The sequence below is a fragment of the Moschus berezovskii genome, chromosome 7 (assembly GCF_049115385.1).
Source record: "Moschus berezovskii isolate FMDL1 chromosome 7, NW_MosBer_1.0, whole genome shotgun sequence".
NCBI classification, from domain to species: Eukaryota; Metazoa; Chordata; class Mammalia; order Artiodactyla; family Moschidae; genus Moschus; species Moschus berezovskii.
The window spans coordinates 83402993-83425665 of NC_142466.1; the positions used below are offsets into that span (position 1 = coordinate 83402993).

Here is a 22673-nt window from a genome sequence, read left to right on the forward strand (position 1 = left end):
AGTGACCAACTATTCTATTTTCCTGGGAATGAGCGGGTATTCAGTGCTAAAACCGGGAAAGTCCCAGGCAAACTAGGGCTAGTTGGTCCTGTTCTCAGACCCTTGGGTCTTCAGAGTAGACCCTCCTCAGACTGGTCCCTTCGGAGATCTCTGGATCGGCCTAGGCCCTCACATTGGCCCTTCCAAACAAGATCTCTTCAGCAGCAAGTGTCCCGGGCCAGCCTCCCTCAGACCAGTCCTGTCACACAGGCCCTCTCAGACCCACTCACCTCCAGATTAGCCTTCCCCATCAGAGTGACTGTCAGGTAAGTCCCTTCCAGCCTCCCTCCTCAGACCCGCTCCACCAGACTTCTTTCCTCAGACCTCCCTCCTCTGAGAAAAGGGGTAAGGATTACACTCCAGTCCTTCTAGCCCCCTGGGCTTTATCCCTAGATCCCGAGGGAGGTGCTACCCCTTGAAGATTGTCTCTACCTGTCCATGTTCAGTAGCTCTGGGCATAGCGAACACATGGACCTCAAGACATAAAGACACACAGGTGCAGGCCCCAGGGCTGGCTTTGGAGCCAGTATCTTATTTTTTACATGTGAGGATATGCTTTCTCAGAGCCCCAGCCTACGGAGTTAGTGAGCTCACTGGCTCTAGGGAATTCTCAATGCCAGGGGTTGCATGGAGGTATTCCTGCCTGCAGTCTCTTGACTACCTCCCTCTCCTGGCTTGCTGCTGGGAGGCAGGGGTGGGATGCCTGCACTGATCACTGCCTGCCCGGGAGGATGAAGGGCAGGCAGGCAGCCGAGAGGGGGCAGCAGAAGCCAGGACAGCCCCTGGGTCAGGCCAGGAAGGCATGGCAGCCAGGGGCTGGGGTCTGGACCAGGACAGGAACACAGAGAGAGAGGCAGAGAGAGGGAAGGGATGCCAGAGTCTGGAAAGAGGAAGAGAGACACACAGCTGGGGCTGGAGATAAATACACAGAGACAGACACACAGGGAGAGACACGGAGACTGAGCAATGGGGACAGACCCACAAGGACAGAGGGAGGGAAGCAGGAAAAGACAAGACTGAGAAAGAGAGAGAAGGGACGGAGGCAAAGACAGGGATGGAGACAGAGAAAGAGATGGCTAGAAAGACAAAGAGGTTAGCAGACACAGGAGACATACAGAGAGAAACACAAGGATGGAGACCGGAGCAAAGGTTCAGAGAGAGGCATGGAACGGGTTCAGAGAGAAGGTGATGGGCAGACAAGTCAGTGCTACAGGAATGGGCACAGTGGAAGGTTCCCGTGCCCCTTGAGAGGGCAAGAACTAGTGAGCTGAAAGGCTGGGCTGCTTGCTCTGTGCGGTGGGATCCAAATCTCCCCCCAGCAGTGCCCCACCCCCACCCCCACCAACAGGGTTTTAATTCTCCGGGTTCTGACTGAGCTCCAAAAACGGATGCCAAGGCTGTCCTCAGCTCCCCAGAACCACGATGAGATATAACAGATGCGGAAGAGCCAGCCTGAGGAGGCAGCCACAGACAGCAGCCAAGACCCTCCCCAGGCGAGCAGCCTCTGTGAGATCGGGGATCAGGACCCCCAAAGAGGGATGACCACCGCTGGGCCCAGGTCCAGTCTGGTCAGAGGTGAGGACACTGTCCCTGAAGCCCCCTAAGGGCTTGGGATGGGGCTGGGGCTCTCCCTTGGGAATGGGGTCAGGGAGATGCCTTGATCCTCCTCTCCATTGGCCTCTGAGGTTCCTGCAAGCCCCCTCCCCTCCTTCTCCTCCCCAGGCCCCACATAATTGCTTTCCCATGTTGCTAATGGAGGCCAGATTGATGATGCCCAAGCCTGGGATGGGCGGTGGGTGGGTCAGGGCTGACCAGGGCTCTCAAGGCAGGAAAGAGCATGCACCTAAGACCCCCTACTATAGCCCTCCTACCACAAGGACAGGGAAGAGGGAGGCTCGGACCCACCTTGAGAAGACAATGTCCTTCTCAAGAGTTTGGTGACCCCCCTATACCCTCCACCCCTGCTGGGCCTGGAATGCAGGTTTCAGGCCCAAGCTGCGCCTCACAGAAACCAGACAGACACAGTGGATCCAGGACAGACACTGGGGATCCAGGACACAGAGATGGGTCCACAGCTGCTTCTCAGGAGGTTCATCCTAGGCGCCCCTTCCTGCGGATGAGGAGCAGCGTGCTGATACAGCTGGGGCTATCTGGCTTGAAAAACCACAGGCGTCTCTAGCCTGATACTGGCCTCTGCCTTCCACAGCATCTCCAGCCTGGAACGCCCCCTTGTCCTCCAGCACCCGGGCTGGAGGAAGGCCAGGCACCTTTGTTCTCAGGCCTTCACCTACCCAGAGTCCTGTCCAGGCCTGACTCATCAGTGCTCCTGGAACCATGAACCCTTCCTCCCAGAATATCATCCCAGGTGGGCAGGGAGACCAGCAATGGAATGCCCATTTCCTGACCCTGGCTTAAGGAGGAGGGCTTGAACACGGGCTGCATGTGTGATCCGGGGGTCAGTGGCTCAATGGTGGTGTGGATTGGTGCATGCTGGGGGGTGGGGGTGGGGGAAGTGTGCACGGGTCTGCATGTTCATGGCTTTGACTCCACTTCTCTCCTTGCTCCAGCTGCCCAGAGCACGGCCAGGCCTGGCTCTCTGGCTGGGGCTCTGGCCTAACCCTGTGCCCTTACCCCCAGGCCAAAGGTGCCTTCCAACTTGGCCCCAGCCTTGGGCCTTCTCAGCCAAAGAGCTGCAGCGGGGGTGGCTCTGACAAGAGTGAGACTGGACCTGAGCAGGCCTGGGGCAGGAGCAATCAAAGGGAACCTGGAGTCCCAGCCTGGGGACTGGAAGGGTATGGGTGTGAGCAGGGTGTAGGGCTGGACCAAAGACTGAGTACCCTATGAGGCCAAAGCCCGATCCTCTCCCACTCACACTGAGTCCTCGCTGTAACCTAACCCTGGTGTAAACCACATACTCCACACTCCCCATCCTGAAGCACAAGTCAAGTCCCTGGTCACATGCCAGGTGACCTCCTTCGGGTAACCTCCCTGCCTGCCCAGGCCCAGGCCACTCTGTGCACTGACCCCCAAGTTCAGGCTGAACCTTGGCCTGTGTCTCCTGGCTGGCAGGGATGACAAGCCCTCCATCCAGAGGATGGAGCCTGATCTCCTTCCCTTCATGCCCCTCTGCCCTGTGGGTAAAGCCAGGCCTGGGCACTTGTGGATGCAGAAGCTCCGAAGACAGCCCTTCACAGGTCACAGCCCTGCCAGGATATAGCAGCCGGCAGGGCTGACTAGAACCCACTCCAGTATTCTTGCCTGGGGAATCCCATGGACAGAGGAGCCTGGTGGGTTACAGTCCATGGGGTCGCAGAGAGTTGGACACGACTGAGCAACTAAACAAGCAAGCAAGCAAGGGCTGTCAGGACATCCCCAGGTGAGAGCTGCCTCGCTGGCTGGGACCTTTCATTCCCCACAACTCTGCCTGTGGACTCCAGGGAATCCTACCTCCCTACCTCTTCCCTCCTCCAGGCCTGGAAGGGGAGGGGTCCCGGGGGGAGGGCTACCTTCCCAAAGTGGGTCTGTTCCAAGGACTCATGAAATGGTGACGTTTAATGAGAACCCCCCCACCCCCACCCCTGTATATACATCTATAAAAAATTCAAATACAGCAAGTTACCATTGAGTCAGACTAGAAGGGACTGACAGGGCATTAAATACTGTGGGGTGGGAGTAGGAAAGGGGGAGGGTCGTACAAAAACAGGGGCAGAGGTGGGGGACTGAAAAGTGTGGGCACTGGGGGGAAGGGGATGGCTGGGCCCCCCCAGCGTCAGGAGCTTATAATCTGATGGTGGCAACAGAGACCCTGGGACAGACGGGGAGGAGAGACTGGATGTGAGGGGCTCCCCTCAGGCCCCCCCAAGGGCTCCTGGGAGTCGCTGGCGTTGGAGGGTCCAGCCCCAGGGGGGCAGGACAGGGGCGAGTGGTGGGGTCTTTGGTGGGCGGGTTAGCTGCATGGCCCCCTCCCCTGAGGGAGGGAGGTGGGCCGGCATGGGGTGGAGGGGCCAGGGGAGGGACGGCAGGCCCAGGCCTGCCGGGGTCTCTACAAATTGTGTCTGAAGAGAATGCAGAAGGCCCTCCTGCCCGTGTGCAAAATAGAAACCGGGGTCTTCGGGCTCAGCTCCGGCCTCCTGCTCCTCCGCAGGTGCGCTGGCGTGTCCTCACAGGATGCCGGGCTCTGAGGGGGTGAACAGGGCAGGAGGCCATAAGGGAAGCGGCCAGGCCAGGGGTCCCCTCAGGCTTCTCTCTGCCGCCCAGCCTCACTCCACTCACCAGATCAGGAGACTGTTGGCAGTGGCAGCAGCGGCAGCCAGGGCCAGAGTAACAGGGACACTGACGAAGGAGGGCACCAAGGGTGCTCCGCTGCTGCCCAGCTCCCCGGGGTCACAGATCTTCGTGGTGGGTGGGGGTGCCAGTGAGCTGGTGGTGCTGGTCGTGGTCTCTGGGGAACATGGAGGAAACTCAGGGAAGGGCTGGGCCAGGGCTGGGGTTCGCCCCAGATCTGGGGGTCCACGAGACACGGCTCCTGCTTCCTGTGTTAGACCAGTGCTGCCTCCCCTGTGAGACAGCCCCAGCCTCACCCATCAGGCAGGTCCTTGCTGCTTCCCCCAGGCACACAGATGACCCCTCCATCCAGTGGCCCCTGCTGAGAATGTCCAAACAGCAAGGACAAGGAACAGCAGGGGTTGGACAGACCGAGGGGAGTGTGGCAGCCACACAGGGTTCAGAGAGCCCTAGGGCAGACGCTCCAGGAGGCAGCACAAGGTGAGGGGAGGCTCACCGGGGGCCTGGGCCTCAGTGGTCAGGTGTCGTGGCTCCTCCGTCCAGGGCGTGGCGTGGGCAGCCACGCTCCAGTCGCTCCATGTCCCAATCTCGTTGTCCTTGGCCGCCACCTGGATGATGTACTCCTTGCCAGCGTAGGCATCTGTGATGGTGTGCGCCGTGCCGTCTGACAGCTCCACCTGCAGCCAGACCACCATGGAGTCGAGGGGGGAGAGGGACCGTGGACCCTGGAGGTCAGGAGAGTGAGGCACCCCCAGGAGACAGAACACTTTGGGGAGGGGAGAGGAGTGAACATACCCCTGGAGGGTACGAGGACTTGCCTGGGGGAGGGAAGGGCTACTGAGAACACCTCTAGGAGAGAGTAAAGATACCTCAGGGAGGAGACCACCCCCCCAGGGGGCGAAGACAGTCCTGAGGGAGATCTTTAAGGAGACAGAAAGCACCCCGCACCCCAAGGGGAGAGTCAGCAGGACTGTGCTCACGTCTCCACTCTGCTGTCACCCAGCTCTCTCACAAGCCCCTGACCTTGGTCCCAGCTGGAGGCAACACGAGGTTGGGGTGACAGAGGGTTAGTGCGGTGCTGCCCTCTTCCTCCCCCATGAAGAAGCTGTTTAGCGGGAAAGCTACACACACAGACTTGGAGCTGGGCTGCCCGAGCCCAGATTTCAGCTCCATCCATCCCCTCCGCGCTAGGTGACTTACTTAACTTCCACTTGCCTTGCGGCCCTCATCTGTAAAATGGCGTTAATGATCTCCCTCACAGGGTTGTATTAAGGACGCAGGCACAGGGTGAGGGCCAAACAGACTTCAGCCAGCTCTGTCATTATCACGGGTTCCAACTTGGAGCCCGGGTTCCCAGATGCCCAGCGCACCCACCAGCCTGGCCCCAGCTGGGTCTCTCCCTTGGGGAGGCCTCCAGCCTGAGGCGGAAAAGGGATGGGGGGCGGTTCCAGGGGCAGCGGGACAGCAGGACAGCTGCTCCATTTCCTCCTGGAGGCATCGCCACCCCACCCCCGCCCCTGCCCTGGCCAGCCCCATCGTGCTGGTCTCCCCCACCCTCCAGGCTGGCCTGCCTGTCCGGCACCCCTCCCAGGCCCAGGCTGGGCTCTGGTTCATCTCAGCGGCACCCGCTGCCTCATTAAGCCGCCTCGTAAACAGGGGCAGCCGGCAGGGGCGGAGGAGGGGCCGCTCTGGGCCACGTCTGGCTTCAGGGCTTTTTTGGTCCCCATTCCAGTCTTCCCCCAGAAAGCCAGGATCTGGGCTACCTGACCTGACAGCCTGTGAGTACAAGTGTGTGTGTGTTTGTGTGTGTGTAGCTGGGTCCAAGTGTGTGTGCATGCGTGTGTAACTAGGTCCAAGCGTGTGTGTGTGTGTGTGTGTGTGTGTGTGTGTATAGCTGGGTCCAAGTAGGGCGGGAAGGCCTCCCAACCCCTCCAGGGTCCATGGGCCTCTGGTAGGAGGTGTGGGTAGAGCCAGAGTCAGTGTGGAAGTCATTTTGGACCCAGACTTGGGCTCAGTGAGTCCCAGTCTAGCCCTCGAAGATGGGTGGGGCTCAGAGACCCCTCCTCCTGGAGCTGGAGCCCAGTTCCACCTCTGGTCCCCTCTGACTCTGCAAAGACTCCCTCTGCTAAGTAGACCCAGCTCATTCAGTTCCTTCTCCCCCTGGCCAGGATTCCACCCTCAGGACCCCTCCTTTGATTCTGTTCCCCAGATCTTTCCCCAAAGGGAGGGAACCATGGGGAGCAGTTCAAATGACCACCTCATTGGCAGGCCTAGGGTGGGCAACCCACCACACCTCTAGTGATGTGGCCTAGGAGCCCATGGCTCTCTAGGAAGCCACATCTCCTAGGCCTGGGCCCTTCTAGTCAGGTTGTCACTGATCCCTTAATCCACCCCCTTCAGAGAATGGCTCCACAAGTGGCAGGAATTCCCAAGTTGCTGGCATCTGCCTTGACTAGGAGGCCTCCCTCCAGTCTGTGGCCACATGCCCTCCAGCCTTCCTGCTGAGTGAGGCCCAGGGCCGAAGGATGCAGGCAACCCGTGCTGTGACCCAGCGCTCGCCTCCCTGATCCATTTTGAGAGCCCCTGCCAGACCTCAGGGCACTCATTCTTGTGCAATTCCTGGCCTGTATCTCTCACTTCCTCCTGAAAAGCCAAGTGATGTTTTCCTCTGCTCGCCCCTATGATGGGCATACACCTGCCTCTACCCATGACTAAGGACTGGGGACAGTCAATGCTGTTCAGAGCAAAACTCAAGTTCAAAAGAACCATACATCTAGCCAACCACCATGCCAACGTGACATGGAACAGGGCTAACATGGGCCACAGGCCACGCATGTCCTTGCTATGGAACCCACATACTCTGCTCTGCCCATGTCAGCGTGCGGGTCAGTTCTGCCCACGGTGCAGGCCAGTGCGTGGCCTTGGCATGTTAATCACATGCATGGTGGGAGCATGGTTCCTGCTGGGGACCACGTGTGTATGTGCATGTTCCCGTGTGTGTGGTGGGCATTGCGCCAGGTCCACGGCAAGGCGTGTGCGCTGCGACGCGCAAGGCTGCTGCCTGTAGCTCGTTAGCAGGGGAGGGGGGCTTGTGAAACTAGACCCTGGTTATTAGCAATGCATTAGTCGCGGGCAGCTGGCCAGGCAGGAGGGACTCCGGACTCTGTCAGGGAACATATGAGCATATGAGCAGCCTTGTGGGGGCCAGGCCTGCAACCAGGACAGGCGCCCTGGAATTGAATTACGTACTTTAAAGGCCAGCCGGGAAGGGGGCATGAGGAAATGGGGCTGGAACCAGGTGGACGTGGTGGGGGTACAGGGTGACCCTGAGTGCCAGCCTGGGTTGCCCCGGGGAGTATCCTCCCAGCCCTAGTCCTTGCCTTCAGACCTCCAGTCCTCAGACAGCACCCACAACCCCGGACTCTCAAGGAGAGAGAAACTCCAGTCTGCCCCAAACCCTTGGCAGATCCCCAGAGCTCTCTCTCGTAGCTTGATCAGCATCTCAGACAACAGCCTGACCCCGTGCTGCCCCTGTCCACTGCTTGCTTCCTGGCCCAAATCACCTTCTGACCCATAACTTTAAGCTGACACGTAAGCTAGGCTTGACTTTGGAGCCATGACACTAATCATGGCCTGAACTCACACCTTGGGTTGAGCTTGACTCTATTGCCTGATTCTGACAATCAGAATCTGGAGCCCACCTGTGAGGACAGGGACTATCCTGTCCCTTGGGTCCAGGCCCAGAGCCTGGTCCAGAGTATAGGAGAGAGATGTCTGATCAGGGCTGAAGTCAGAGACAGGAAAAGGGAAAAGCTGCCACCATCTGCCCCTAGCATCTCTCTCCACTACCCCAGGGAGTCACACAGACAGACATGTTTGACTGTCCCAATGGGGGTCAATCAGGATGACCCCCTCAGCTCCATCCATTCTTCCAGGCCCACCCTCCACCCCAGAAAGCCTCTCCGACTACTCCCAGGCTTCCCACTGGAACAGCCAGCAGCAAGGACTCCCAGGCCATGTGGCTCTGATTCCGGCTCTCCAGATCCGGGCAGGGCAGGGCAGGGCACTCACATGCTGCCACTGGTCCAGGATGAGGGGTCGATAGCGCAGAAAGAACTTGAGAGGAAAGGACTCGGGGTCAGGCCAGGTCGACGGGGTCTGCCACGTCACCTCTAGCCGGCGAGGGTTGCTGGGCACTGGCCGGGCTACCACGTTTTCCGGTGGGTCAGGCTTCACTGTTCAGGAAACACAGCTTTGGTACCACACTGATCTCTTGGAACAACCCCAGCCACCATGACAACCAGCGCACATCGATAATCATCGGTCTCCTCTGTTGTCAGCTTTGGCAACTACTGTTAACAACCATTTCATTCCCTCCACCTTTCACATCCCTGTCATCACCAATGACTGTCACCACATTGTCACCAGCTCATGATATCAACATCATAAATTTCATCCCAACCCCATCCTCATGATGACCAGCATCCCAATTACTAAGCCACTCTACCATGACCCTCATCATCACCTGGATCACCCGCTCCTGTACCAGCATCATATACTCCCCCCAAGCCTGGCTTTCCACCTCAACTTTTCCAGTTCCAACTGAGACACAGCCTCCCTTGGAAGAGTCTGGGTTTGAAGCTGCTCTGTGGGTCAAGGTTAAAAGACAGTTCACAGGTGTTGCAGATCTGGAAGTGGACTGAGGATCTGATGGAAGCCGAGGTCATGTAGAGTCTGGCTGAGGACCCAGCCATGGCGGGGTGTGGGCGGGGGCAGAGGGTCTGGCTGGGATGGGACAGGGGCAGGCAGGGGGTCTGGCTGGGATGGGGGTTGGGAGGAGGGCGGTCTCTGTCCCAGTCCTGTCTCCTATTCTGACACCTCATTCATCACAGGCCGTAAGGAAGCCATTAGTGTGGTTGTGGGGGGAGTGGATTGGAGGCTGCAGCTGCACAAGGGTCTGGCCTGGCCTGCCCCCCTCCCCCTCCTGCATGCTCTGGGAGCCAGAGAGATGAGGGGAAGAGCTGCTGGAGAGGCCTCTCAGCCCCAGCAGGTAAAGGGCATCCACTCAAATGTTCACAGGTGTGTACATGCCATGCGTGGACGTACATGTTATACATTCCACACACACCTGGGCAGACACTCGTCAACATCCCCACGTGTGCTCCTACACACCTCTGGCAAACATCCACTTACACACTCCCACTGCAGGATGCAGCAGGGAGTGCCCCCCTCCCCACAATCCCCACGCACCGATGGTGAACTCATCGAAGGTGATGGCTGTGGCATTGTGGCCCAGGGCATTGCTGACACTTATCGAGACCTTGTACTTGACGGTGGAGAACAGGTGCATGTAGCGGATGTGGCAGCGGTTCTTGACGGCTGGGTCCTTCTCACAGACCATCATTTTGGTGCCGTGCCTGGGGAGGGGTGAAGCCCAGGCACCATCACCAACCTCAAGGATCGGGCAGGGTGGAGGCTGGGCGAAGGTTAAGCCCAAGGCTACAGGGTGTGGATGGAGGGCATGGAGGGGGTCCGGGAGAGGTCAGGGTTGAACCGGGTCCTGGGTGTGTCTACTCACAGCACAGTCACATTGAAGGTGTTGGGGATGTAGGTGGGAGTGGGCAGATGCCAGCTGCAGTAGAAGCCCTTGGGATAAGTGTTGGAGCGGCAGCTGAGCACGGGCTCCCGCGGCGGCACTGGGGGAGGGGGCGAGGACAGCACGGTCAGGGCGTTCCTGAGCCCCCAGTCCCTGGTGCGAGTGTGGGGACAGGTGGGCCCCAAAACCCCAGCTCTCCCTCTTCAACCCAACAGCAATGCCAGAGGTGGGGGTGGGGAGTGCTGTCAGCGAGGGTCTGAGGCTTCCCAGGCCACAGAGAGCCAGATGTTTAATTAAAGAAAAACAAGGGCTGTATGGAGAGGGAGCCCCCCCTCCACCTGCTCAATGGAGGCTGGAACCATGGGGAGCAGGGGGCTGCGGGCCTCAGCTCATCAATCACGGGACGGAGGTGATGTCTGGGGGAACTGGCCCCAGCCCCACGTCTCCTGCCACCTTGTGTCCATCTCCAGAGGGAGACTGCAACAGAGGTCAAGGGTGGGGGGCTCCACCGGGTCCTCTGGTTGCTGGGGTGATCAGGGTGCACTCCCGGCCGAAGACACATTCCAGGCTTCCCCTCAGGAGAGAATGAGGAACACAAGACAGCCCTGGGGGCTCCACACAAACGACAGCACTGTTCACACGCATGTACGTGTTACGTGTGTGTTTGTGGTATGAGTGAGTGACATGTGATGGAATGTGGGAATATACGCAGGAGGGTCCATATACGCAGCTCACACCACATGCCTACACGTGTGACTCTGTGTGTGTGTGTGTGTGTGTGTGTGTGTGTTGTTCTGCTGGAGTGTACTCACCCCAGCCCCAGTCCCCAGCTTCTCCATCAGACCCTTTAAGAAGTCATTTATACAGTCAGCAGCTGCCTTACTCTGGGGAACGCAGAGGGCCAGAGAGGGCTGGGGACATGCCTGGGGTCACACAGCAAGCCGGAGCCAGTGCCAAGCACCAGGATGGGAATACCCACCAACATGACCACACCCACGTACTTGGGAAGTCCTCCCTGCGTTCTAACCACTCTTTTTGCTGCTGTGAGCACTCAGCCCAGCTGTCCCACCCTCGGGTGTTGGGTAAGGCGTGAGGACAGCCGGCTCAGGTTCCTGGAAGGAGGCAGTTTCTGTGATCTGACCCAGGCAAGGAATGTCCGTCCACAGCTCCGGGGATACTGACACCTCCCTTCTGTGCCCTCCCACCCCACCCCCTGCCTGACAGGTGGACAGGAAGCGGGAGGGGGCAGCTCAGTAAGCCAGGGATGGTGAAGGGGAGGGCATGTCTACGCCTGCTGAGTGGCTGTGGTGATACACGGGGAACTGTGGGCTCTCATCCAGGGTGCACGTGATTGTGAGTGACTCTGTGTGATTTCACGTTCATGTCCAGTATGTGTGAGGTATGCATGTGCTCAGACCCCCAGGGAGCGATCCTGCTCTGCAGCAGGAGTGATGAGGGTGTCAGACAGGCATGAGGGGAGCTCAGGAGTGATGAGGGGGCCAGAAGGGCATTAGAGGAGCTCAAGAGTGATGAGGGGAGTCAGAAGGGCACGAGGCCAGCTCAGGAGAGATGAGGGGGTCAGAGGAACAATTAGAGGAGCTCAGGAGTGATGAGGGGGTCAGATAGGCATGAGAACAGATCAGGAGTGATGAGGGGGTCAGAGGGGCACGAAGACAGCTCGTGTGTAGCAGGCAGAGTGGGCGACGGTGTTGGCTGAGATGTCTCCAGCCCCAGGCCTGCAAGGAGAGTTGGGGGCCAGCGGAGCCTGCACAACAGGCCACCTGCCTGCTACCCGCTGCGGTCTGCCTCCCCTGGGAAGCCTTCCTGGCCCTGAGTTCATCTTGTGTCTGTCCTGTGTTCATCCTGTGTGCCTCACATATCCCTTGCCTATCTGCCCAGGGGCACAGAGGCATGGGGGTGGGGTGGGGGGGCGGCCAAGGACACAGGAAGTGCCTTGTGGGGGCCTGTGGGCCAGGCCAGAGCTGGCAGGCACCCCAGGAGGAAAGGACATTCCGAGGTCGGCTGAGAAGCCTCCACTCCCCCCGCACCCCGCCCCACCCTCCCTTAGCCCAGGCTTCAAAGGAGAGGGCGCTGGGGGGGTGAGGACTGAAGCCTGCAGAGTCAGCTCCCTGCCACCTGGGACTCTGGAGGGCAGAGCAGGGACTGACTCGCCTCCCCATTGACCAGCTCCCTCCATTCCCCTCTGACCATCCTCCCCCCTCAGAGGAGCCTCCCCTCAAACCTCCCCCTAAAAGCAGTTCCCCTCTTGGACTGGCTGACTGGGCAGGTCATGGGGGGCGGTGGGGGGGCAGGGCTTTGTCTGTCATCTGGCTACTCCTGCCTGGCCCTGGGCCCTGAGTAGGGAAGGGCTTGGGTTTCCTGACAGGGACCAGGTTTCTCAGAGGGAAAAGGAGGAAAGAAAAACAAAGAAAAGGAAGAAAAGGAGTGACTCGCTGCAGCTGGAGCCCAGCTGAGGGACTGGGTGGGTGGAGGTGGGGGTGCTGTGAGAGACCAAGTGTGAGGTTGTGGGACAGTGTGCAATTAGGAGGCCTGTTGTGAGTGTGCTGCACGTCAGGGGAGAAGCTGTTTGTGAGAGACTGCAGTTGTGAGACGGTGTGTGGAACTCTGATGGGCTTCCTGTGTGTGACTGGGAGTCCGGGCTGTTGTGTCACTGCGACTGGACGTGTGTGGCTGGATGACTGTGTTTGTGTGGGACTCGGGGTGAGGCTGTGCGATGTGGGGACTGTTCACATGTCTGGGGCCGCGTGGCCACGGTCCTCTGTACAGAGGCATGTAAACGCGCTATTGTGTGTGAGACAGTGATGGCAAGACCACGGACCTGCGACACTGTGTGTGAGACAGACCTTAACCCTGAAGGTGTTTTTCAAACTGTGGGTGTGGGAAGGTGCCCAGTGTGTTCACACGTATGAGCAGAACACCGTGTGAGACCATGTGTGTGAGCCAAAGCCCGTGCGCATGCGTGTCACGTTATCACAAACATGCACACTCCAGGGTGCCCAGACTTCCTGAGTCGCCCTTGTGGGGGTTCCTGAGATGCCCAAATGACAGCATCAGCCTGCAGCAGGGTATCCTAGAGCCCCACGCGGGGCCGTGTGTGCGTGTGCATGCGTGCGTGTACCCTCGCTGGCCCAGGGTTTGTTTGTTTTCCTCCTAATTGGCTTGTTTTTCCATGTCCAGCCCACCAAACCGCATGTTTTTCCTCTCATCTCGCCAGCCCGCCTGGGCTGGAGCCCCGGGCACGCATGAGGCCTGCCCGCCGGCTCAGAGAGGAGGAGGGGCAGGCTGCCCACGCCCCTGGCCAGGCCAGATCAGGCCAGGCAGGGCGGGGTGACCCTTCCAGCTCCAGCCCTCCCAGGCCGCACCCACAGTATTCTTCCTTGTGCCTGGGCATTCAGGGCCCATGGCCGGTCCTAACCTGATCTCGTGACATCTCTTCTGGACTCCCACATGCCCACCTTCCACCCATCTTTTCTCTCCCCAACTTCTTCAACCATGGCTGCTCTTTCCTTCCCAGCAAACAGAGCTGAGGAGGAAGCGATGCTGACCCAGGCGGACTGGAGTTCCTGTCCTGACCAATCAAATACGAATATTTTAAAAGTGGACAAGGAACTGTCTATTTAAAATTAGTCAACCTCAGATTTATTTCAGCTTAAAATCAGAATGACATGGAATTAGCAGTGTCACGGGAAACAAAAGGATGCTACTAAAAGGAACCTTGTGATCCTGTTTCCTAATGTGTGTGTGGGGGTGTGTCCTTTCATCACCCTGGGTAGGGGCCTCTTTAGAAGGGGGTGTGATCATCTGCCTAAAGGCAGAAAGGTGGGTCAAGAGGAAGCAGTTCAGGGCTCAGCCTGGTTAAGGGGATTTACAACAGAATATTTTTATGATCAGGTTCCCTTGGAAATAGAGACACAAAAATTTTACATGTTTAACATAAATACTAAATAATTTTTAGTCTGAATGGCCCACAAATCAGGGGTAACTCTGTCCTGTTCTCTGACCACTGGCGAGAAGGATAATTTGATATTGAATGTTGCCAAGCCCAGTCTCTTGTTACTAATATAAAGTGACTGAAACAATCATGATTAATGTCCCCTGTTCCTCTGACCAACCCTAGAAGCAAACAAGGCAATGCGAGATAAGTACCTGTTACTAATGCTACAGCCAATTCATGGCCAGCACCCCTCTGACAGGCAGGGCCTGAAGAGTGGTCAGCGTTATATATAAAAAGTCTGGGCTCTGGTCACAAAGAACAGCTGTGGGCATGGCCTGTGGGTATGGCTACCTGCGTTACTTCTAGACCCAATCTCCTTTCAGTGACCTCTCAAAGAAAGTCAAGTCATTGGGAATGAGGGCCGGAGTCACCCAGGCCTGGCCATCACAACCAGTTTTGTCCATCAGAAGACTTCTGGGGCTCAAGCTGATAAGACAAGGGTGTGGGTGACTTGTGCCAAGTTGGCCTCATCCTCCTTGCATGCCACTCAGCATGTGACCTCTTTCCCTATGTGAGGGCCAGGGCTAGGTGGCGTGGTCCACTTCTAGTGCGCCCTGTGGTGGGCTAGGGAAGACTCCAGTGGGCAGGAGTCACTCCACCCTGGGCTTGCAACTAAGACATTTTGTTATGACTGCCGTCCCTCCAGTTTAAACATGTGAAAAGGCTTTCCTGTGGAGAAAGGAACATCCCTACCAAAACATACTTTCCCCTCTCCTCTGACCCCACTGATGGGTCAGTGTTTTTGGGGAGGACGCTGAGCAACCCTTCAGCCTGACATTTCCCACGTTTGTCCACACCTATCGCCTGACAATGGGGCAAGGAATCGCTCCCAGGCCCCTCAAGCATCTCTTCCCCTCGGCAGCTCTGAGGGAGTAAAGAAAGCATCTCCGAGGGAGTAAGTAGAGTGGGGTGTATCACCCAAATGGGATGAGGCCAGAGAAGCCTGAATCCTTGGCTCAAGAGGAAAAGAAATGAAACTATGTTCAGAGTATTTATTCTGTCAGTTGATGCCTTTGGCTGAGCACCAAGGACCTGCCCAGCTGACCCTCAGCAACACTGATAACCTCTTCCTCCAGAGCTTCCTAACACCTCTTCTGAATCGCACTCACCTGCTCCCCCTTCTCCCTTCCTACCAGGCTCCTTCTGATCTCTCATCTCTTTTCGTGGCTCATTTCCTTCGATCAACCCCTTTTACAGCGATGGTCTTCAGGGCTCGATCCTGGGTCCTCTTCTCTCCTTATCCCACAGTTTCACCCTTGACCATCCATCCCCTCCCAAAGAATTAATGCTGACAACCCCCCTTTCTCAATTCCCATCTGCAGCACAGGCCTCTCCCTGAGTCCCAGAACCTCAGATCCATTGGCTACCAGCCATCGACTCCTGGTTGTCCCCCAGGGACCGAAACCCAACATCTATAGCAGATGGTGCCGCAGATCCCTCACCCGCACCCGCTGACCGCCTCTGCAGTTATTTGCCTAAGAGCTTTCTTTGGCCACCAAAACCTGCATTGCCTGCCGGGGCATCAGGCCAAAAGTGCTGGGGAATGAAAGCCTCCCCGCCCCTGCCCCCACTCCTTAGTAAGCATCCAGGCTCCCTCAGCCCTCAGGCAGGAGAACTCCAAGGCACTTGCTCTTCCTCCTCGGCTCCCAGAGCTCCCCCAGCAGGGTGGGCTCCAGCTGCCCAGAAGCAATGGCTAGGTAACTCCCTCTCTATTGGCTAACTTCACTTCCTTTTCTCTATCATTCTCCCATGCCCTAATGATGCTTCTGTCACCTGCCAAATAAACTACTTGCCTGCGAACTATCATCTTGGGTTCTGATTCGAGGGAAAGCCAAACTGAGACACCGCACGAACAGAACACACTGTCTCCTCCTCCAGCTGACCCCTGCACCTTGTCTCCATTGCAGCAATCGGTCCCACCAGCTGTCTTGACGCTTCTCACTGTCCACTCTCCCACTCTCCCTACCTCCGATCCATCAGCGACTCCTGGAGGCGAAATCACTCTTCTCAGCTTCCCAACCCCATGTTCCAGTCCCAGGTCCTCCTCCACTCTCTTCATCCCAGCAACAGCCTCCTCCCTGCCTCTGGCTTTGCCCACCCACCTGCCAGCCCTGCAGCACAGTGAGAGAGATCTTCTGACAACGCGACCCTGATCAAGTCCCTCCCCTCCTTCAGCTCCCTTCTGCCATTTACACCAACCCAAGTGGCCTTCCCAGGCCCTTTCAGCCTCCGAGGACTATGATCACACCCAGCTCTCGGCCAGAAAGAACTTTTTCAATGTATCTTCCAAATTCCCCAAGTCTCCACGTGCCTCCCACTCCAGGAAGCCTTCCTTCTTCCCCGGGGCCTCCTAGACTGCCCACACCTCTCCCAGCATCACCAGATATCCCATTTTCTCCCCCTAGGCCCTCGCAGACAGCCCCTGGGAGAGCATGCACTGGAATGAGGCCAACCCGGCTTGGAGCTGTGACTTAGGATTCCTCCCACCAGGCCCCACATGGGCCGTGCCCTGCCAGCCCTCCTGAGCCCATCTTGTCATAGGGGACAGGATTTCTGGGTCTCAAAGACCTCCAGGGGAGGGTGGATACCAGTGCAAAATTCCAGGGGTCTGGACTCAGGGGGTGACACTGGGCTCAGAGTTCAGAACAGTAGGCTTAGGCAAGATCAGAGGACAGGGGTCAGGACCTCCACCACCAGGAAGGGGATGTGATCTGGGCCAAGGGTCTGGGCCTCACTGGCTCCCCCACTGAGTGAAGTGGGGGGTGGGTCAAACGAGGGGTTGGGAGTCACACTTACAGCCCACGTGGAGGAGGACCTGGTGGTGCAGGTGCCAGGAGTCACGGTGGAAGCAGGCGTAGAGGCCGCTGTGGCCCAGCTCCAGGCTCCGGAGCACGAGCTGAGAGCCGTTGAGCAGGTCGGGGGCCAGGTCTGTGCCATTCACCCGCCACGTCACCGCTGCATCCCAGCTGGCGGTCCCACACGGCAGAGTCACGTCTGAGCCCAGGCGCTCGTACTGCACGTGGGGTGTCTCTGTGGGGGGTGGGGAGGGCACAAGGCAGAAGCCGCAGGTCACAGCCCTGCCCCACGCTCCCAGATGACAGCCTGTGCACACGCTCGAGAGGGTGCGAGTGTCTTAGGGAGACAAGGGATCTGCAAAATTCCTTCATGGCGTGCAAGGGGGCACAAGTACGTGAGTGTCTCCAAACTTGGACGTGTGCGTGCGTGTCCGGGGACTGTGTGTGTGACTGGGCGATCCTGTCTGCATGTGTGTGAGAGAGAGAATTTGTGTAGGGTGCTGGGACAGAAGACCTAGGTCACCTCCAGTCACCAGGTCCTCTTGAAAGTTTTCCTGACCCCAATAACCCCAGCCTCCTGCCATCAACAGGCCCAGCCCCAGTCACTGCATCTGCGAGCCAGGCCAGCTGAGCCAAGGGGCCCCCTCCTGAACTCCCTCTGGCTCTTCCCTTCTCTTCATCCTCCCCATCCTTGTCTTTGTGTCCTGCCTTTCTCCCTCTCCCCGACAACTCTGAACCCCTGACAAGGCCCTGTCCCCCAGCGGGCCAGGGCGGCAGAAGGAGGAAGAGTGGACACAGGAGCCCTAGGGAGCTCCCGGCAGCTGTCAACGTGGTGGTGAGACAGGAACTGCATGGGGTGCGGGGGGGGGGGGGGGGAGCGCAGGGACTGCGGGAGCTCTGACCATGCCTCTTCTGCCCCCAGGAGGGGCCTGTCAGAGCCCAGAGCAAAGCCCAGCCCTGGCCTCAGCCTCCCAGGCATGATGGACAGAACCCAGAAGACTGGAGTGGAAGGCCCGAGGGGGCAACTGTCGAGAGGAGAATGAGGTGGGGGAGGCAGTGGGACAGAGAAAGTCCTGGACACCGACCTCCAGACACGGCCAGGCAGCAGGGCACAGGGAGACATGGGCCTGCTCTCCTCATCCCACCCCCTAGCCGGGAAGGACTGCCGCTTCCCCAGACCTGCAGTTCTGTGCAGTGAGGGTAGGAGGGGCAGAGCAAGGGGGGCGGGGGTGGGGGTGCTGCGGGATCTCTCGTTAACACTCCCTGGGTCTCCCCTCCAGAGAGCCACCCTGCTGAGTTGGGGGATTTTCAGAGGCAATTCCTGTTAACGAGCCAATTAAGTTGGGCCAGTGGCCTCTTAATTAGACTTGTTAACACCACCGGGGCTGCAGGAGGTAGGGATCCCCCTATGCTGCCAGCAGTCCCCTTCCCCTCCCTCACACACCCCTTCCCAGCCCTGCTTTTCTCTGGGTGGGAACATCTGTCCCCAGTTGCTGCCTCTGTGGCCCTCCCCAGGCCAGGATCCCTGTGTGTCGGCAGGGCCCTGTCCTGCCCCTCTCTGAGCCTCTCTGTCCCTGTCAAAGGAGAGGGAAGCAGGAAACCCCGCCAGCACTGACCACTGGTCCGTGGGGCCTGGGACCAGCCGAAGAGAGGATGAGGGCGGCGGCTGGGGGGGACCTTGGAGGCCGCAGCTGTGAGGCTAGAGCAGAGATTGACTGGGGGCCTCCCTCTGACCAGAGGCCCAGGGTCCAGGGCTCAAGCCATAGAGCCCCACCCCCAGTCCACCAGCCCTAGCCCCTGAGCCCCCCTCCAGCCTCCCTTCCAAAAACCTGGAGCTTCCAGGAAGCAGGCCAAGCCCCTCTCTCTGCACACCACCCCCACCCCCCCAGCAGAGATTCTGAATACAGCTGCCTGAGGAGGAGGCTGAAAACTGACCGTCGGGGGGTCAGGAAGAGTGGGGGGAGAGAGGTGTGGTCATTATGGTCCCAAGGGCACTGCACCGACACTGACCAACAGAGGCTCAGCACTCCTGTGGCCCCAGTATGGCTCACTAATATTGGAGCAGGCAGGAACAGCCACAAGAGAAGGACACCCATCCGACAGCACAACAAATGTGATGGCATGGGGTAACACAGAGGGGGGGAAACCCTGTCAGCCTCACAAAGGAAATGGAAACACAATCTGACAACAATGACAAACCAACCATGGAAGGGCAGGGCAGGAGTAAAAACATGACAACGCAATGACAGACGACCACTGCAGGCCACAGTGCAGAGGCAGGGGAAAACACAAGGTGACGACCATCACGGCGTCACAAGTGCTACAGCGACACAACAACAGTAATACACACGGCCACACCACAGCTCCAAAGATGGCAGTGATTCAATCCTTTGTCTCTGGACAGCTCCCCCCCACCCCCCGCCCCATGGGTGCCCCTACTGATGTGCTGTCCATTTCAGAAATTAAATCAAGCCGCAGGGGGAGGATGGGGTTCTTGGCCCTGACGCAGTGACAAATGCTCCGAAGGAATCAGCTGTGAAAAGGTTGTTAGAAGCCAGGATAAGAGACAGAGACAGGATGAGGTCATGGACGCGGGGAACACACAGGGACAGAGCCGACGGCTCCCTCACACCTGTGCACGCAGGCTCACATGGGGACCACATGCCGGAAACGGTCCCCCCCAGGGCGTCCTAAGCAACTTCACATCGCCACACACACATAGGATGAAGACCGTCACTGTAAGAACACGCACACACAGGACAACCATCCACAGGTCAGGGCCACACTGGGACAGTGTCCCATGGCAGGGACGTGATGATGACATAAATGCAGGGAATGGCACTGTCGGCGAGAGGCACAGTTACACATGGACACGTGGTCTCACACACAGAGGCACAAACACACAGAGAGCAGACACAAAGAGAAACAATCATGCATGGCGGAAAGTCTCAGCCACAAGGACACAACTGCTCCCAGGCCACAGTCACACACCGGCCACGTTGCACACAGGACCCAGGGCACAGTCCACAAGGATATAACCACACAGAGAAACGCACTCAAACAGGAACACGGTCTCACCCACACAAGAATACAGTCCAGTGCGCAAGGACAGTCTCACACCCAAAGACACAGCCTACGTCCCCGCACAGAGCAGGGGTCAGGCCACTGGGAGAGGCCACCGGCAGGCCTGGGCTGGTCGGGTCAGTACAGGAGCCAACTTCAGGTGGGGCTCAATGGGCTGGCCTGGCGGTCCCTTCAGTCCCTACCCACTGGGGAGCAGCCCTGAGGTAGGCCAGGATCTCTCTGGCCCTCAGCATTGGGTTCACAAGGAAGAGGTCACAGGAGCCTTGACCTACTGAACTCTTTGAACCCACAGCCTTGAGGGTTATGGAGCTCAGTCATCCGGGCCTGCCATGTGCCTGGGCCCCAGCTGAGGTGGGTGGCAGGGCACAACCAAGGGGGGAGCTCCCTACACTTGGAGCCTCATTCGAAGAGTTTTGAGGTCAGAACTTGGACTGATGTGGCCATCTGAAGTGCTGCCTCAAATGCAGATGGGCTAGGGGTCACGTGATCACCCTTCCCAGCAGGGGTGCAACTCCATGCCCGTCTCTGCTCTCTGCATGTTTGTGTCCCTGTGAGGAGGACGCAGCTTGCACTGGACAAGTGGTTGGGGAAGGGGAGGAGGCTATCAATGGCCCCGCCTGAGCACCCCCCGCCCCTGCAGCCATCCCAGCTCACTGGTGGGCCAGCCTTCTCCCACTTGTCATTCTGCCCATCCCCTCAGCGTGTTCTGGGGCTACCATCCCTGTCCCCGTATTCCTTCTAGGATAAGCGAGGGGCATTCTTACCCACTCTCTCTCCCAGTGCCTCCCACTGCACCCACCATAAACCCGAAGGGACCCCACTTTACCAGATACTATACAGGGCCCTGCCCCTAGCTGCTCTCAACATTAGTTCCTCAGTTGTGTCCAACTCTTTGTGACCCCATGAACTGTAGCCTACCAGGCTCCTCTCGTCCATGGAATTCTCCAGGTAAGAATACTGGAATGGGTTTCTATGCCTTTCTCCAGGGGCTCTTCCTGACCCAGGAATCAAACCCAAGTCTCCTGCATGGGAGGCAGATTCTTTACCATCTAAGCCACCTGTACCCTGTATTCACACTAGTGGGAAGAGGATCGGACAATCTTCAGCCAGAGATGCCATCAGCATGAAACCACCCAGCAGTGACTGGGGAGTTGTGCTTACGGGACAAGGTCAGTGGGTCACCCTGTGTACCAGAGTCACATGACTCATGTTCACGTGTGATGATGCCAGCACACGGCAGTATGTGACTCTTGGGTGGGTGCGTACAGTTACGCCAGAGAGAGTCCCGTTCAGCTCTGGGAGGGAGTCAGCAGGGAGTGCCCCTCGCCCCCCGCCCGCCCAGCACTCACCCTGCGGACTGTGTCTCTGGGCGTAGACCACGGCGGCAGCGGCAGCAAGCACGGCACAGCAGGCCCATGGGACAGGAGCAGCCATCTGTTGGGAAAAAAGTGGGCAGCGGGGAGAGGGGCAGCATCAGCCCAGGCAGCAGCCGCCTGGGGAGGCCCCCCCCATTCTCAGGGAAGACTGGGAAATCCCAGCTCTAGGGCCAGGGCACCTTGACCCCAAGCGCCCTTCTTAATGGAGCTCAGGACCCTCTTTAAGCAACAGAAAATAACCTTATTGGCATCTGTAGGCAAAGGTTTGCTGAGATGGTAGAAGGCAACCTGCAGTGGTTTGTTGTTCGATAAGGAGGCTGGCTGCAGGATGTAGTCAACCGCAGATGAGTTATAGAACACTGGTAATGCTAGGGCCATTTTTCCAGAAAAAAAATAACTTTACTGGTGAGGTTAGCTAATTAGCTATAAACACTGCAAACTGAAAGGGTAATGCTTTAACTTGATTGGAGGTCTATACATCTCCAAACTGCCTTGAACGGAAGGCCCCTGCCATGCTCCTGGGGAGAGACCCTTGGATCTGCCCTACCACGTGACCCCTACCTGCCCCCCGTCAACCCCAGGTGAGCCTTGGGCAGCAGGGCTCTGGGAAGTTCAGAGCAGCAGGGTATCAGGGCAGTGGTACACTGTGAGCAGGTCAGATGTGGTTTCTGCTTTAGTGGACACCAGTGATCATGAGAAGGATGAAGGATTTTCAAATATACGTCCCAGTCAGGGACCCCAGCCTATCACCCTTTAGCCCAGGAGCCTGAGAGCCCCAGTTCAGCAGATGTAGCTCAGTGTCTGCACACTCCCATGTGGGTACACACAGCACAGTCAGGACGTGTTTCCAGAAGCCAGGATGGATCCAGTGGCCCCTCAACGTGTTGTCCTGCTTCTAGGATGGGTCCAGCTGCCCTCACACTGCTCCACCCCAGAACACACCAATACCTAAGGAGAGGGAAACAACTATTTCCTGCCCAAGAAGTTCCAAATCTCTCTCACTCCAGTCTTGAAGAGAGACAAAGTTCTGTCAACAAGACAGAAACAGAGATCCAGAGACAGACCACTCCCAGACACTCAACCAGGGCCACTACCAGAGGTACAATCAGAAACACAGCAAAGACTCTGCCCCCAACAAGAGACAGAGCCCAAAAAAATGAGCCTACACACAGGCTGGAGAGACTGTGTGGGGCACAAGCCAGAGAAACAGGTAGATCAACCAGATAACCAGCCAGAGACATGGCCAGAGAACAGCCAACACACAATCAAAGGACCCACCAGAAACTGTACCACGCTCAGATATATCAGAGAAAGAACAAGAAGCCCAGTCAGAGAAGCAGCCATCAGCGACAGAGGCCAGGGACACTGTCAGAAACACTGCCAGAGAAACTGCCTGACACACAAGCAGAGAAATACCAGAGAAACTGATAGACGCAAACAGGCATACACCCAGAAAAACAGCCAGAGAGAGGGCCAGAGACGCA

The 22673-nt window shown here is 58.0% G+C and overlaps 1 protein-coding gene across 2 annotated transcripts in view; it reads right to left on the bottom strand.

Annotated features, from left to right (window-relative positions):
- Positions 1-2535: 2535 nt before the first annotated feature.
- CNTFR (ciliary neurotrophic factor receptor) overlaps positions 2536-22673 on the bottom strand; it is a 38834-nt gene continuing 18696 nt past the window's right edge. For both annotated transcript variants that reach the window (XM_055427330.2, XM_055427329.2), the window contains exons 3-10: positions 21163-21247; positions 16731-16964; positions 9902-10019; positions 9574-9740; positions 8395-8558; positions 4820-5000; positions 4312-4480; positions 2536-4216 (exon numbers count right to left, since the gene is read on the bottom strand). In XM_055427330.2, coding sequence (XP_055283305.2) covers position 4216; positions 4312-4480; positions 4820-5000; positions 8395-8558; positions 9574-9740; positions 9902-10019; positions 16731-16964; positions 21163-21247 — 1119 coding nt within the window. In that variant the 3' untranslated portion in view covers positions 2536-4215. The remainder of the gene's footprint in view (positions 4217-4311; positions 4481-4819; positions 5001-8394; positions 8559-9573; positions 9741-9901; positions 10020-16730; positions 16965-21162; positions 21248-22673) is intronic.